This window comes from Pelophylax lessonae, assembly GCF_965119305.1.
Source record: "Pelophylax lessonae genome assembly, chromosome: 3".
In the NCBI taxonomy this organism is placed as follows: Eukaryota; Metazoa; Chordata; class Amphibia; order Anura; family Ranidae; genus Pelophylax; species Pelophylax lessonae.
The window spans coordinates 63941779-63958730 of NC_138770.1; the positions used below are offsets into that span (position 1 = coordinate 63941779).

Consider the following 16952-nt stretch of genomic DNA (forward strand, 5'->3'; position numbering starts at 1 on the left):
GCTTCCACAGGCATGGAATATGTACAGTATACTTACGTAGGTCCACACTGGGCCAATGTATAGCAACTATGTAATAAACTATATACCTGCAGTTTAGCTTTAAAGTAGAACTATAGGCATTTTTTTTTGCTAGAGCAAGGAAGGGCTATAACCCCTGTCATAGCCAAACAGGAAGAGGAAATCCCTGCAAATTACAGAACCCCTTGGGAACCCCCAAGTCACCAGAATTAGTGTCCCCATTGGAAGATTTTCCATATACTTTTCTGGGAACAACCCAAACTTTGGGATTTTCTTTAACCGCTTGCCGACCGCCGCAAGTACATATACTGTGGCGGTAAGCCCCGGCCAGGCAAAGTGACGTATATGTCACTAGCCTGTCACCGGCTTGTGAGCCAATAGCAGGCGAGCGCGCGCCCGGCCCGTTCACTAAGGAGTCCGTGCGTGTGACTGGCGGACCCGATGTCCGCCGGTCACACTGCGATCGTCGGTGGAGAGGGAGAAAGGCAGGCGGCTGATGTAAACAAGCCGCCTGTCATTCTCCCCTGTGTAAAAATGGAGATCAGACGGTTCTACTATGTAGAACCGTTGATCTCTGTTTTTACACTAGTAGCCATGTCCCATCACAGTTAGAAGCACGCCCCTAGGACACACTTAACCCCTCCCTCTCCAATACAGTTAACTCCTTCCCTGCCAGTGTCATTTTTACAGTAACAGTGCATATGTATAGCACTGATTACTGCAGTAATGTCACTGGTAACCCCAAAAGTGTCAAAAATGTCAGTCAAGGGTCCGATCTGTCCCCCGCAATGTCGCAGTCCCGGGGGGAAAAAAAAAAAAAAAAAATCTTTCCCTTTGTTAGTAAACACGATAACTTTTGCGCAAACCAATCAAAATACACTTTTTGTGATTTTTTTTTTACCAAACATATGTAGCATAAAACAAATTGACCGAAAATGTAAAAAATTTTTGATTTTTACATTTTTTTGGGGAATTTCATATAGAAAAAAAAAAAAAAAAAGTGAAAAATATTGTTATTTTTGCAAAATTTACGCTCTTTGTTTATAGCGCGTGATCAAAAAAAAAAAACGCACAGGTGATCGAATACCACCAAAAGAAAGCTTGTGGTTAGCTATAAATATGCACTGTTACTGTAAAAATGACACTGGCAGGGAAGGGGTTAATTTTATTGGAGAGGGAGGGGTTAATGTATGCCTGGTGCTTACTGACGTGTGTGGGGGGAGGTGACTGAGTGACACAGGGACAGATCGCAGGTTCAGCTATGCTGAACACTCCGATCTGTCACTCCCTGTCACTTAGGAGATCCGCCCGCTCTGTTTACACAAGCGGGCGGATCTCCAGACTCAATTCCCCGACGATCGGGGAAGAGCAGCGGCGATCACCGCTGCTCCTCCCCTGGCCCGACTCTCGCTGTGACTGAAAACAGCGGGAGCGAGCCTACAGGGGGAGGACTCCAGCGACGTAGGTCTACGTCGCTGGACGGGAACGAGCCACATTGCTGCAGTAGCAGCAATGTGAGCAGAGGTAAAGTGGTTAAAATGCTTTTAAAAGTACAGTGAAAAAAACATGCTTACAGTGTATTTTAATAGGGTTTTTCTATTTCGTGGATTTTCACTTTTCGCGGGTGGGTCCGGGAACGTAACCCCTGCAATGGAGGGGGGTTTACACACTAATATATATGTAAACCCCCCTCCATATACATACATTATATATATATATATATATATATATATATATATATATATATATATATATATATAGCCAAGTATCCCTTCTGCGCCCAATGTAAACATGGGCCACACACTGTGCAAATCTGATTGTACAATCCCCCTTCAGATCTACCAGCAACGAGGGACTGCCAGATTGGATAAAATTGCATGTATACTTTAGGGATGTCTTTATATTACATTTTGGTAAATCTGAAGTTTGTATAGGGATTGTACAATCTGGTTGTACAGTATATGTTCAGCTTTAGTTTTCCTATACACCAGTAGAAGCACATGGGCCCTAACTGCTCACCCTCCTGGACTGTCCATGGTGGAGGAGATTGAGATTTCCATCCTGATCTATGGTGCACATTAGACAACCCTACACTACCAGCCTGAATGCAACCTACCTACGCCCCCCCCGCAGGATCTTCTCCCCCCTCTTCACTCACCAGCCTGAGTGCAACCTACCTACTGCCCCCCCCCCCCACAGGATCTTCTCCCCCTCTTCACTCACCAGCTTGAGTGCAACCTACCTACGCCCCCCCCGCAGGATCTTCTCCCCCCTCTTCACTCACCAGCCTGAGTGCAACCTACCTACTTCCCCCCCCCGCAGGATCTTCTCCCCCCTCTTCACTCACCAGCCTGAGTGCAACCTACCTACTTTCCCCCCCCCCCCCGCAGGATCTTCTCCCCCCTCTTCACTCACCAGCCTGAGTGCAACCTACCTACTTTCCCCCCCCCCCCCCGCAGGATCTTCTCCCCCTCTTTACTCACCAGACTGAGTGCAGCCTACCTACTTCCCCCCCCCCCACAGGATCTTCTCCCCCCTCTTTACTCACCAGCCTGAGTGCAACCTACCTACTCCCCCCCCCCCGCAGGATCTTCTCCCCCCTCTTCACTCACCAGCCTGAGTGCAACCTACCTACTTCCCCCTCCCCCCCCCCCGCAGGATCTTCTCCCCCTCTTTACTCACCAGCCTGAGTGCAACCTACCTACTTCCCCCTCCCCCCCGCAGGATCTTCTCCCCCCTCTTCACTCACCAGACTGAGTGCAACCTACCTACTTCCCCCCCCCGCAGGATCTTCTCCCCCCTCTTCACTCACCAGACTGAGTGCAACCTACCTACTTCCCCCTCCCCCCCCGCAGGATCTTCTCCCCCCTCTTCACTCACCAGCCTGAGTGCAACCTACCTACTTCCCCCCCCCCGCAGGATCTTCTCCCCCTCTTTACTCACCAGACTGAGTGCAGCCTACCTACTTCCCCCCCCCCCCACAGGATCTTCTCCCCCCTCTTTACTCACCAGCCTGAGTGCAACCTACCTACCCCCCCCCCGCAGGATCTTCTCCCCCCTCTTCACTCACCAGCCTGAGTGCAACCTACCTACTTCCCCCCCCCGCAGGATCTTCTCCCCCCTCTTCACTCACCAGCCTGAGTGCAACCTACCTACTTCCCCCTCCCCCCTGCAGGATCTTCTCCCCCCTCTTCACTCACCAGCCTGAGTGCAACCTACCTACTCCCCCCCCCCCCCGCAGGATCTTCTCCCCCCTCTTCACTCACCAGCCTGAGTGCAACCTACCTACTTCCCCCTCCCCCCCCCCCGCAGGATCTTCTCCCCCTCTTTACTCACCAGCCTGAGTGCAACCTACCTACTTCCCCCTCCCCCCCGCAGGATCTTCTCCCCCCTCTTCACTCACCAGACTGAGTGCAACCTACCTACTTCCCCCCCCCGCAGGATCTTCTCCCCCCTCTTCACTCACCAGCCTGAGTGCAACCTACCTACTTTCCCCCCCCCCCCGCAGGATCTTCTCCCCCCTCTTCACTCACCAGCCTGAGTGCAACCTACCTACTTTCCCCCCCCCCCGCAGGATCTTCTCCCCCCTCTTCACTCACCAGCCTGAGTGCAACCTACCTACTTCCCCCCCCCCCCCCGCAGGATCTTCTCCCCCGCTTTACTCACCAGACTGAGTGCAGCCTACCTACTTCCCCCCCCCCCACAGGATCTTCTCCCCCCTCTTTACTCACCAGCCTGAGTGCAACCTACCTACTCCCCCCCCCCCCGCAGGATCTTCTCCCCCCTCTTCACTCACCAGCCTGAGTGCAACCTACCTACTTCCCCCTCCCCCCCCCCCGCAGGATCTTCTCCCCCTCTTTACTCACCAGCCTGAGTGCAACCTACCTACTTCCCCCTCCCCCCCGCAGGATCTTCTCCCCCCTCTTCACTCACCAGACTGAGTGCAACCTACCTACTTCCCCCCCCCCGCAGGATCTTCTCCCCCCTCTTCACTCACCAGACTGAGTGCAACCTACCTACTTCCCCCTCCCCCCCCGCAGGATCTTCTCCCCCCTCTTCACTCACCAGCCTGAGTGCAACCTACCTACTTCCCCCCCCCCCCCGCAGGATCTTCTCCCCCTCTTTACTCACCAGACTGAGTGCAGCCTACCTACTTCCCCCCCCCCCCACAGGATCTTCTCCCCCCTCTTTACTCACCAGCCTGAGTGCAACCTACCTACTTCCCCCTCCCCCCCGCAGGATCTTCTCCCCCCTCTTCACTCACCAGACTGAGTGCAACCTACCTACTTCCCCCTCCCCCCCCCCCGCAGGATCTTCTCCCCCCTCTTCACTCACCAGCCTGAGTGCAGCCTACCTACTTCCCCCCCCCCCCCCCCACAGGATCTTCTCCCCCCTCTTTACTCACCAGCCTGAGTGCAACCTACCTGCAGTCCGCCCTCCCCCCCCCCCCCCCGCAGGATCTTCTCCCCCTTTGCACTTACCAGCCTGAAGAAGCCAAATCCTGGGAAGAGGGAGGGCTGATTGTGCCTGTAAGGAGGAAATCTTCACCACACCATTCTGGGACTTGCAGGCTCCCCCTGCTATGCTCAGCACACAGATTTATGAGAGCTGAACTACAATTCCCAGAGTTCCCTGCTAGAGAATCTTCTGCAGCCTCATCATGTGAGATCTATACTGCCAGACCCAGAGGCTCCGCACAGTCCCTGCGATAGGTGAAGGGACTCTGATTGGTCAGTTGCAGCATTATAAAATAGCGCAGATTCATTCTATATATTCTTGATAAAACGCAAAGTATTGAACAGCCCCCATAGTGTAAAGTGTTGAGAACCTGTCACACACAATATATATATATATATATATATATATATATATATATATATATATATATATATATATATATAAAAAAATCAGTATACCATTGAAAATTTACTTTCAGTAATTAAATTCAAAAAGCGAAACTCATGTTGTATAGATGCAGAGATTGTACAGGGTTTATATAGATCTCAAAGTGATATATTTCAAGCATTTCTTTTTAAAGTGGTTGTTACACCGCTATATTATCTTTACACTAGGGCCGAAACAACTAATCTAATAATCAATTATGAAAATAGTTGTCAACTATTTTCATAATCGATTAGTTGGTCTGCAAACAGAATGCATTACTGCTCAGGACACTGTCCATACATGTCCGTACCTGAGAACTTATGAATGTGTGAGGAGCAATGCCTCATGGGACATGTAGTCCTGGGCAGGAACTTTTACTAGTATTGTGCATTATATAAATATATTTAACGTTCAATATTTTACAGTATAAATGATCCCCTTAGAGTAGCAATTATTTGCCATTTCTGTGCTGTAAAAGGCTCATTAGCCCATTATGACAGGTGACAAAAAAAAAAAAAAAAAACACACTGCTGCTGCTACTAAACATCTTAGGCTTGGTTCACACTTCTGTGTTTCTTACAGAAACCCACTAATGTTCATTTAGCATAGTTTCCTGTGGGACACATTCATATCCATGCTTTTTTCAGCCGCTTTGATTTGGAAAGCTTCAATAGACTTCAATGGAGAAGATGCAGAAAAGCACGTAGTGCATTTTTTGCCGCAATTCGCATTTTTTAATTTGCCAAACAACAAATTGTCCCAAAAAAAAGCATAAAAAAATGCAAAACGCAAATCACAGCAAAATCACGAGTGCAAAAACACAAAACAAAAAGCTCTGTGGAAATGGACCAAAAAGCAAAACTGCATTAGGTGTGAACGGAGCCTTATGCTGCCCATACACATTGATTTGTGGGCAAGAATATTCATACGAAAAAGTTTTGTGCATTCACTGAAAAAAATGTTCACTTGCTTGAAAAATTTCACTTGCTTTTAAACATTGTTTTAAAATGAATGCAATTTCTGAATGAAAACCACACAAAATTCCTTTGACCAAGAAGTTTTCTATTCTGCTCCTTCAAATTTTATTGTCACTCTGGTCGAAAAATGAACACCATTTTGGCCCCACTAACAATTAGAAAAATGAACAAACATTCTTAGTTCCGGTTCACACTGGGGCGACCCGTCAGGCGACCTGGTCGCCGTAGGTCGCCTGCCATAGAGAAGCTGTGGACCCGTTCTAATAGGAGTTACACAAGTCGCTCCGACTTAGAAAAAGGGTCCGGAGCTTCTTTGGGGCGACCCGGAGCGACCTGCATTGACTTCAATGATATAAAGTCCATGCTAGCCGCTCCGAGGTCGCGGTGTGAGCTGCGCACCGCGACTTGTGAGGTCGCCCCTGCAAGTCGGATCGCTCTAATGTGAACCGGCTCTTAGAATGAAAATTTTTTTGAAGGAAGACATTGTTTATGTATGGCCAGCATAGGACAGCAGGCACAGCTTTTATCAAGCCACTTGCCTATGACCAGAGAGTCGGTCATACATATTACAGTTCTGTCTGAAAAAATAAATAAATAAAAATCGGCAAAACAGTCTAAGCGCCGGTTCACACTGCAGCGACGCTACTTCGCACCACAACCTCCGAGGTCGCGGTACGAGCAGCGCGCCGCGACCTCGGAGCAGCCGCCACGGACTTCATAACATTGAAGTCTATGGCGGTCGCCTCCGGGTCGCCCCAAAGAAGCTCCGGACCCTTTTTCTAGGTCGGAGCGACTTGTGTCGCTCCTATTAGAACGGGTCCGCAGCTTCTCTATGGGAGGCGACCTGCGGCGACCTGTGAGGCGACCAGGTCGCCTCACAGGTCGCCCTAGTGTGAACCGGCACTTACATTTTTTATTTTTATTTTTTTTCTTCTTTAAATAAAAAAAAAAAAAAAAAAAAAAAAAAAAAAGTGATCTCCGAGTCTGATATTTACCAGATTCAACCTCAACATATGCAGTAAATCTCCTCCGTCTGTTATTCTCAGAGTGGATTAGAGATTTTGCTCCCTAACCATATAGAATATACATTTTTTGGGGGGGAATTTCATAAAAAAAAAAAAGGAAAAATATTATTTTTGCAAAATTGTCGCTCTTTTTTGTTTATAGCACATGATATAAAAAAAAAAAAAAGTCGCACAGGTGATCAAATACCACCAAAAGAAAGCTCTGTTTGTGGGGAAAAAAAGGACGTCAAATTAGTTTAGGTACAGCATCGCACGACCGCGCAATTGTCTGTTAAAGTCACGCAGTGCCGAATCGCAAAATAGGCCCTGGTCAGGAAGGGGGTAAAATCTTCCGGGGCTTAAGTGGTTAAACTTTACATTTTAAATAAATTATACATCACACTTTTTTTTTTTTTTTTAACGTTATTTGATCGAAAAAAAAATAATCGGCACACTAATCGATTATGAAAATAATCGTTAGTTGCAGCCCTACTTTACACCATCCCCTCTGTTAGATTACAACCTGTATCCTAGTTCCTGTGCTTTATTTAAAAAAAAAAAAAAAAAAAAAAAAAAAAAAACCACACGATTTCTACCCGTTTTACAGCGCCTAACGGCGACCAGGTCACTCCCGGCTTGCTGATCACCGCCATTACTAGTAAAAAGAAAATACATTTTAAAAAAAAAATTTTAAAAATAAAAAAAATTCCATAAAAATCGATTACATAGTTTGTAGACGCAATAACTTTGGCTGGCAACCGGGGAGACCACCATCCAGTACAGTGGAAGGAAGGGCCGAAGAGCGAATCCACCATATCAGGGACCCTCTTGTATGCCGGCTCAACAGGATCAGATTGTCTAGAGCAGGGGTGTCCAACTCAATTTAATTTGCGGGCCGCATCAGCATCATGGTCACCCTCAGAGGGCAGGCTCTATCTGTAGCCCACCACTATCAGAAGTCAAGAGCCCCACCCTCCCTTACTTCACAGTGCATCCCCTTTACCATGTGCTGCTGCTGGGAAGAAGCTGGAGGCAGAACTGGTAAGCAGCAACGGCAGGGTCTGGAGGAGGGCTGGAGTCCGCTGAATGCAGAGACCAGTGGAAGCACAGAGGAGGGGGATGCTGCGGCTGCACAGAGGTGCATGATCTGTAGGAGGAGTTGTGTCCTCCTCTCTGTTGCCAACTGCAGAGTCGGGGTGGGACCTCTTTGCAGCTGCAGGGGGGGGGGAAGCACAGGATTTGGCAGAGGAGTTCTGTCTGCTTCAGTCTGCGGAGACTAGGTGGGGGCAGAAATGAGGGAGATGCAGCAGCAGCAGGAGAGGTGCAAGGGCCACATGAAATGGGCTGGAGGGTCGGATTCGGCCCTTGTGTTTGACACCTGTGGTCTAGAGACTGGATTCTTGCCCCACTTGACAAGAATCTCTCTTTGCAGGGATCGAGTGGAACTGTGCAAAATGAACCGTCCAAACTTAGACACCATCAGGCACAGCACCGGCATGCAAGTCCTGAAAGATGACCGACTGCTGGACAACAGGAGCCAAATCGCATCCTGCAGCTTTTGGAGTGGTTTTTTTTGGAAGTTCAATTTCCAACCCAACTCCTGCAGAGTCCGTACAGTAATTTCCAGGTTGTCCTTTAGAACATTTGGAGACTCTCCTCGCAGAAGAAGAGCGTCCAGGTACCCAGGACCGCAATCCCCCGGTGCCGCTACAATGCCAACACCGGGGCACCCACCGAACTCTGCACTCTGTTGATGCCTCTAGCACTTAAAGTCAACTGACGTAGGTCTACGTGGGTGGTCGGTAAGTGGTTAATGGTGAGAGTGGACAGGGAGTGCGGGGCAGCTGGTTGGATCGGTCTCAGTTCCATTTACACCCCCACAAAGATGGAAACTTTTCTGTTTTCCATTAAAATGACAAAATTTTTCATTCTCCTCGTCATGGCACAGCCAAAAGCCCCTTTCTCGCAGGCTGTCCCATCAGGTCTGCCTGTCAGTTTTTCGGGCAGACCTGATCAGACCCTCCAGTCTCCTCTATGAGACGGTGGATGTCAGCGGAGACCCGCTGCCTCCTGATCTGATCCTGTCCACCAAAAACAGACGGATGGTGGTCCTATTTTCCATCTGTCCGATCGGTTGGAAACGGACAGGCAGAACACAATAGCTCAGCAGAGGAGATCGCTGTACTAACAACCTGCTGGGTTGAACCAAAAAATAAAAAGAAACCGATAGTATGTACTAGGCTTTAAAGGCCAGTTGACAGACAGGCCAGGTGACAGACAGGCTCCGATGCTGCCTTTCTGCCTTGGGCTGTGTCCTACTGGAGATGTTCCCGTCCCTCCGCTGCGTTGCATTAGGCTCCATTCAAACCTGAGCATTAAGTATTCAGGCACTTTTTTGGGGATTTTTTTCCTGGAATTTTTTGCAGGGGGGGGGGGGGGGGGAATAGGCATTGACATCTTACAAAAACGCTTGTAATCTGCCAAAAAAAAAAAAAAAAAAAAAAAAGAAGCTCATGTACTTTTTTTGAGCTTCAGGCGACAAAACAATGTGCACAGGGGCCATTGAAATGAATAGGATTTTGCTTGTTGGGTGTTTTGAGACTTTAGAATGAGCATTTTAAGAGCTGAAAAATGCTCAGGTGTGAACAGGGCCTTAAGTGTCGGGGCTGGCATAGTGGGTGCTGCAGGGTAGAAGGGGAGGGAGGAGAGCCGAGACACACCCGTTCTCCTCCCCATCTTGTTCCTGACCCAGACACGATTTGTAGAACGTCACTTCCGGATCTATGTTGACAGTTTCCCTGGCCAGAGTGGCTGGGAAAGAATGTACTGCAATGCAATCTGCAAAAAAAAAAAAAAAAAAAAAAACAGTGTATAATATACACACTTTTTTTATGATTCTAGTGCATCTGGAAGGTAGTCACATCCCTACAGTGAAGCATGGTGGTGGCAGCATCATGCTGTGGGGATGTTTTTCAGTGGCAGGAAAAACTGGGAGACTAGTCAGGAACGAGGGAAAAATGAATGCAGCAATGTACAGAGACATCCTTGATGAAAACCTGCTCCAGAGTACTCTGGACCTCAGACTGGGGCGATGGTTCATCTTCCAAAAGGACAACGACCCTAAGCCACACAGCCAAGATAACAAAGGAGTGGCTACAGGACAACTCTGAATGTCCTTGAATGGCTCAGCCAGAGACTAGACTTGAACCCGACTGAACATCTCTGGAGAGATCTGAAAATGGCCGTGCACCGACGCTCCCCATCCAACCTGATGGAGCTTGAGAGGTCCTGCAAAAAAGAATGGGAGAAACTGCCCAAAAATAGGTGTACCAAGCTTGTAGCATAAGGGTCCTTTCACACTGTCTGTTCCGCCGACGGAGTCTGTTCTACTCAGCAGGGGATGGATCCGTCGATCCCTGCTGAGCAGGCGGATGACAGCTCCGTCTCCGTTCTGTGTGCAGAGATGGAGCGGTCAGACCCCCGCTGTCCTCTATGAGGGAATTGGATGAGAACGGACCGCCTGTCCATTCTCATCCGATCTGCCAGACAGATGGAAAATAAGGTTTCCATCCGTCCGGATTTCACGGACAGGATCGGATGGCAGCGGGTGTCAGCAGACATGTCTCCTCTGACATCCACTGCCCCATAGGGATGCATGGGGCATCCGATCCGGTCTGCCTTAAAAAACGGACAGGCGGATCTGATCGGATCATTAGTGTGAAAGAGGCTGTAATTGGTGCCAAAGGTGTTTCAAAGTATTGAGCAAAGGCTGTGATACTTCTCTACATGGGATTCCACCCTGGAATTTTTTTTTTTTTTGAAATACCCCCGGGACAGTCAGGGCTAGTGCATTCCACAATGGCTAGCCTCTGATCTGTCCCGGGTTGCACTTACCTGTTAGGACAAATACTTACCTTGAAAAAGTCTTGTCCAGCGCTGCCATCTCAGATGTGGGCAGCTTGAAGCCAGCGCGATCCTCTTCTGCGTCCCCTTCCGTCTTCTTCGGTCCCACGATGCCCTGCGCCGGCCCCGCCGTCACTTCCGGTGCGCGCGCGTCATCCCTCCACAGCTTCTGGGCATGCCCAGAAGCTGTTTAGAAGGGGATGACGCGCGCGCCCCGGAACTGACGTCGGGGCCGGTGCAGGCGCAATGATTCCTGGGAGCGATGACGTTCAGCTCCCAGGAATCATTGCAGAGCCAGGAAGTGACGACGGGCCGTGGCCGAGGAAGGAGGAAGAAGGAAGTAAGGCAAGTATATTTTCTTTGCTACAAGGTAGGGCTGAACGATAGTCGATATGATATCGACTATCGTTCTGTGGCCATAGGCGATATTCATATCGCCGAGGTCACGATATTTGCATAGGCAGGGGGAGGGACTTGGACAGGAGGACTCGCAGACTTCCGTGTTAGGCGTGTTAGGTCGGAGGAGAACTCACATCCAATCCACTGCAGGCTGCAGCCCGCCCCACACGTTCAGTGAGTCTCACTCTCCGCCCTAGTTTTTTCAATGGCACATTCAGGCAACCAGTCACGCCGTGAGCAGCTGCACAGCTAACCAATCATGCGTGCCTGCACACCTGATTGGTTCGCTGTGCCGCTACTCACGGCGTGATTGGCTCCCTGAATGTGCCATTGAGAAAACTAGGGCGGAGAGTGAGACTAAAGCCCTGTACACACGTACAGATCGTCGTCATACAAACGTTCGTCTTTTCTCCCCGGGATGTCGGTGTCTGTTGAAAAGTGCAAAGACAGCACAAGGACAGCACAAGAATTTTGTCCGCAGACTTCAGCTGACTGCAGAAGTGATGTCATGTAATGGTTAACTTTCCCTGTGTTTTTTATTTTCTGAGCATGCCCAGTCTTGCAAATCTGCGGTCTGTCGGCTGATTTCTGTACTGACAGGCGAACAATCGTCCGTTCTGGTGTCCGCAGACAAAAATTTTCATGTTTGCAAGAAAGACTCTTGTCCGTGGATTGCGTGCAGACAGCTGTCGGAGGCACCATACTAACACGCGTACAATCGGCAGATCTTTCGTCCGCCGACGTTTGTATGACGACGATCTGCGTGTGTGTACGGGGCTTCACTGAACGTGTGGGGCGGGCTGCAGCCTGCACAAGACGAGTGAGTAATGTAATGTATGCGGCTGTGCTCCTTTTCTAATCCACCGCTCCAGCCTCCTACCACCACTGCAAGTAGTGAAATACAATAAATAATCTATATTGACATGGTGTGTATACAAAAAGGGAAAAGTAGATGTATGTATGTATGTATGTATGTATGTATGTATGTATATATATGTAGAGGAAAATAAATTATTAATAATTCAGAGGTGATTTATATATTAATAATTTAATTTCCTCTACATATACATACATACATACATACATCTACTTTTCCCTTTTTGTATACACACCATGTCAATATAGATTATTTATTGTATTTCACATAAATACTGGCAGCACCAATCACTTCCTCTTCCTTTTTATAATCTATTATATAACCCCTTCCAGGGTTATATTCTGAAGTGGGCTGCAGCCAACCTCCTTTATATTTCTCCATATAAAGGACGGGTCCCACAATATCGCAATATATATAGTTGGAAAAAAAATATTGCAATATATTTTTTTTCCAATATCGTGCAGGCCTACTACGAGCTAAGTAAAAAAAAAAAAAAAAAAAAATGTGATTAGCCATTTGTTTTTCAGGTGACCCGGAGCGAGAAGATGGAGGCAAGTATAAAATTAGGGTGGAACTCCACTTTAATTTATTTTGAATAAATTTGCAAAGATTTCAAAACAAACTTCTTTTAGGTTGTCATTATGGGGTATTGTTTGTAGAATTTTTGAGGAAAATAATGAATTTAATCCATTTTGGAATAAGGCTGTATCCTAACATGTGGAAAAAGTAAAGCACCATGAATACTTTCCGGATGCATTATATATATATATACACACACACATACATACATATACACACACACACACATACATACATACACACACTGAATCTCCTCACAGGCGGGGTGCATTTGATATCACTCCGCCCTTGACTCAGACTGTCTCTGCAGCATGCTTCCTCCAGCGCGGCGCCGCTCCTCACTCTCCCTCCGTTGAGGTCATCACGTGTTTTGAGCCAACAGCGAGTACTACCCACAGCAGTACCCGCCAACAGCGAGTACTACCCACAGCAGTACCCGCCAGCAGCGAGTACTACCCACAGCAGTACCCGCCAGCAGCGAGTACTACCCACAGCAGTACCCGCCAGCAGCGAGTACTACCCACAGCAGTACCCGCCAGCAGCGAGTACTACCCACAGCAGTACCCGCCAACAGCGAGTACTACCCACAGCAGTACCCGCCAGCAGCGAGTACTACCCACAGCAGTACCCGCCAACAGCGAGTACTACCCACAGCAGTACCCGCCAACAGCGAGTACTACCCACAGCAGTACCCGCCAACAGCGAGTACTACCCACAGCAGTACCCGCCAACAGCGAGTACTACCCACAGCAGTACCCGCCAACAGCGAGTTCTACCCACAGCAGTACCCGCCAACAGCGAGTTCTACCCACAGCAGTACCCGCCAACAGCGAGTTCTACCCACAGCAGTACCCGCCAACAGCGAGTTCTACCCACAGCAGTACCCGCCAACAGCGAGTTCTACCCACAGCAGTACCCGCCAACAGCGAGTTCTACCCACAGCAGTACCCGCCAGCCAGCAAAGAGTTGACAGAGCTCCAGACTGACCAACCCAAACCTGGAAAACCAGTTGCGAGTAGCAACATCATCAATATCAGCTAACATCACACACCTCACCAAAGAGAAGCAGTTGCAGCCATCATATTAGGGGTGAGTTAATTAAATGTTTGACCAAATATAACAGGCTATTTTTTAAGTTGATAAGTACGGCCCCCGAATGATACAAAATTATATAAATGGCCCTTGGCAGGAAAAAGGTTCCCCACCCCTGATTTACGGGAATGTATTAATATTACTAATAAAGATTATATGATAAAATGCAATATCACTAATAAGGCTCATATAAAGAAATACATTATTGTTATTATTGCACTATTAAAGGGATTGTAAGGGCAGAAGTTTTTTTTTTTTTATCTTAATGCATTAAGACAAAAAACCTTCTATAGGCAACAGCCCTCCTCATACTTACCTGAGCCCCCTCTAGATCCAGAGATGTTGTAAGATGGTCTCAGCTGCCTGGGACTCCCCTCCTCATTGTCTGAGACAGCAGGGTGGGGCCATGGCTACCACTGATGTTAAAGTCAGTCAGCCAATGAGGAGAGGGAGCCTAACCTCGTCTCTGTGTCTGAATGGACAAAGGAAGCTGTGGCTCAGGTGCCCCCATAGCAAGCCTCTTGCTGTGGGGCCACAACAGGAGGGAGGAACCAAGGGCACAGAAGAGGGACCCGAGAAGAGGAGGATCCAGGGAGCTCTGTGCAAATCCACTGCACAGAACAGGTAAGTATAACATTTTTAACAAAAAAAAAAAAAAAAAAAAAAAACACACACAAGAGACTTTACAATCGATTTAAGAGTTTTGGCTGCTGCCAGTTACTGTAACCTGTGACATAAGTATACCATCGCCACCTATGGTCACCCTGAGAACTGCAGCTCACTAACATTACATAATAGTCACATGAGAACACAAACTGCTACTGTGATCAGTCCTGGGTTACCACCCCTAATGGTAACCCTGAGAACTGCACTCCATGACCATTATATAAAGATAGGACTAGGGACAGCTACTGTAAACTGCTCTGTGTACAACATCTCCACCTATGGTCAGTCTGAGAACTGCAGTCCTAAAGTACATAATGAGAGCACCACTGACAGCTACTGTAATCTGCCCTGTGTAAAAAACGCCACCACCTATGGTCACCCTGAGAACTTCAGATCATTACTATTATACAGTAGGGATAGACTGATATGTTTTTTTCAGTGCCAATACCGATATTTTGGTCACAACGTATCGGCCGATATTTTTTACATATAGTTTTGAAAAATAAAGACAATTTTTGACACAAATCTGGTGCTGAACATGTTAATTTTTGTTTACTGTTTAATGGCTGGCTGGCACCCTGTGGTGGTCGGTGGGCTGGCTGGCACAGGGCCTGTGGGCGGTTAGCTGGCACCTATGGTCACCCTGAGAACTGCAAACCATTACATAATGATAACACTACTGACAGCTACTGTAATCAGCACTGTGTACTACAACGCCACCTATGGTCACCCTGAGAACTGCAGATCATTACTATTATACTGTAGAAGGATAGCACTACTGACAGCTACTGTAAGCTGCCCTGTGTACAACACCACCATCTATGGTCACCCTGGTAACTGCAGTCCATTACATAATGATATCACTACTGACAGCTACTGTAATCTGCCCTGTGTACAACACCACCTATGGTCACCCTGAGAACTGCAGTCTATTACATGACAGCACTACTGACAGCTACTGTAATCAGCTCTATGTACAACACTGCCATCTATTACCACCCTGAGAACTGCAGTCCATTACATAATGATAGCACTGCTGACAGCTACTGTAATCTGCCCTGTGTAAACCACCGCCACCTATGGTCACTCTGAAAACTCCAGTCTTTTACATATCACTACTGACAGGTACTGTAATCAGCACTGTGTACTACACCGCCACCTATGGTCACCCTGAGAACTGCAGATCATTACCATTATACAGTATAAGGATAGTACTACTGACAGCTGCTGTGTACAACACCACCATCTATGGTCACCCTGGTAACTGCAGTCCATTACATAATGATAGCACTACTGACAGCTACTGTAATCTGCCCTGTGTACAACACCACCACCTATGGTCACCCTGAGAACTGCAGTCTATTACATAATGATAGCAGTAGCACTACTGACAGCTACTGTAATCATCTGTGTACTACACTGCCACCTATGGTCACCCTGAGAACTGCAGTCTATTACATGATACCACTACTGTACTGACAGCTACTGTAATCAGCACTGTGTACAACACTGCCACCTATTACCACCCTGAGAACTGCAGTCTATTACCATTACATAACGATTGAACTATTGACAGCTACAGTAAGTGTACTATACTGCCACCTATTATCACCCAGAGAACTGCAGTCCTTTACATAATGATACCACTACTGACAGCTACTGTAATCTGCCCTGTGTACTACACCGCCATCTATGGTCACTCTAAGAATTGCAGCCTATTTCCATTACATAATGATAGCAATACTGACAGCTACTGTAATCATCTCTGTGTACTACACTGCCACCTATGGTCACTCTGAGAACTGCAGTTTATTACATAATGATATGAAAACACAAAATAAAAATGTAAATAATAATAATACACCTCCGGAGTCGCCCCCCCCCCAGTGATTCTCAGGGCACGCTGGGAATTGTAGTCCCTGAACCTACTATCGGTCCGATCCCCCGTGTATCAGCGCGCACTATATATAAATATACCCGGATATAACAATGTCCTCCCATCCCCCTTCTCTCTCACCCGTCTCTGGTGGCGGAGCTGTACTTCCTCTTGCGGGGTGTCCGGGCGGCCATGGCGGGAAGAGATCGGTCCGAGCACACACACTGAACACGGAGACTACCGCTGATAATCTCCCGCCAGAGGCTTCAAATCCCAGTACCCGGCATGCCGTGCGAGGAGGAGGGAGGGCGCGCTTACGTCACAGGGAAACCCGCGCCGTGCGTAATGAGAAATGAGGCGCGCTCCCGAGCCCGCGCTGTGTAAGGCCGAGATAGGGGCGCGCCCCCGACACCGATCCCGCGCTGTGTAAGGCCGAGATAGGGGCGCGCTCCCGACACTGAGCCTGCGCAGTGTGACGCGCGGCCACGTAGGTTCCACCCCCCATCGCCTCTCGCTTTGGCGACTCCGCCCCTTATGAGTTTTCCCGCCTATCCGTTCACCTCCCAGTGTGTTCTCCCGCCTGGTGGCTCCGCCCCTGGAGGGTATTATCTTGCATGGTAGCTCCGCCCACCCTGCGTGTTCTCCCGCCTTATGGCTTTTCCCCCGTTTTTTTCTGC

At 48.3% G+C, this 16952-nt stretch overlaps 1 protein-coding gene across 1 annotated transcript in view; it reads right to left on the reverse strand.

Annotated features, from left to right (window-relative positions):
• ESCO2 (establishment of sister chromatid cohesion N-acetyltransferase 2) overlaps positions 1-16552 on the reverse strand; it is a 39408-nt gene extending 22856 nt beyond the window's left edge. The window contains exon 1 of the mRNA XM_082248825.1: positions 16417-16552. Coding sequence (XP_082104951.1) covers positions 16417-16469 — 53 coding nt within the window. The 5' untranslated portion in view covers positions 16470-16552. The remainder of the gene's footprint in view (positions 1-16416) is intronic.
• Between the last annotated feature and the right edge of the window lie 400 nt (positions 16553-16952).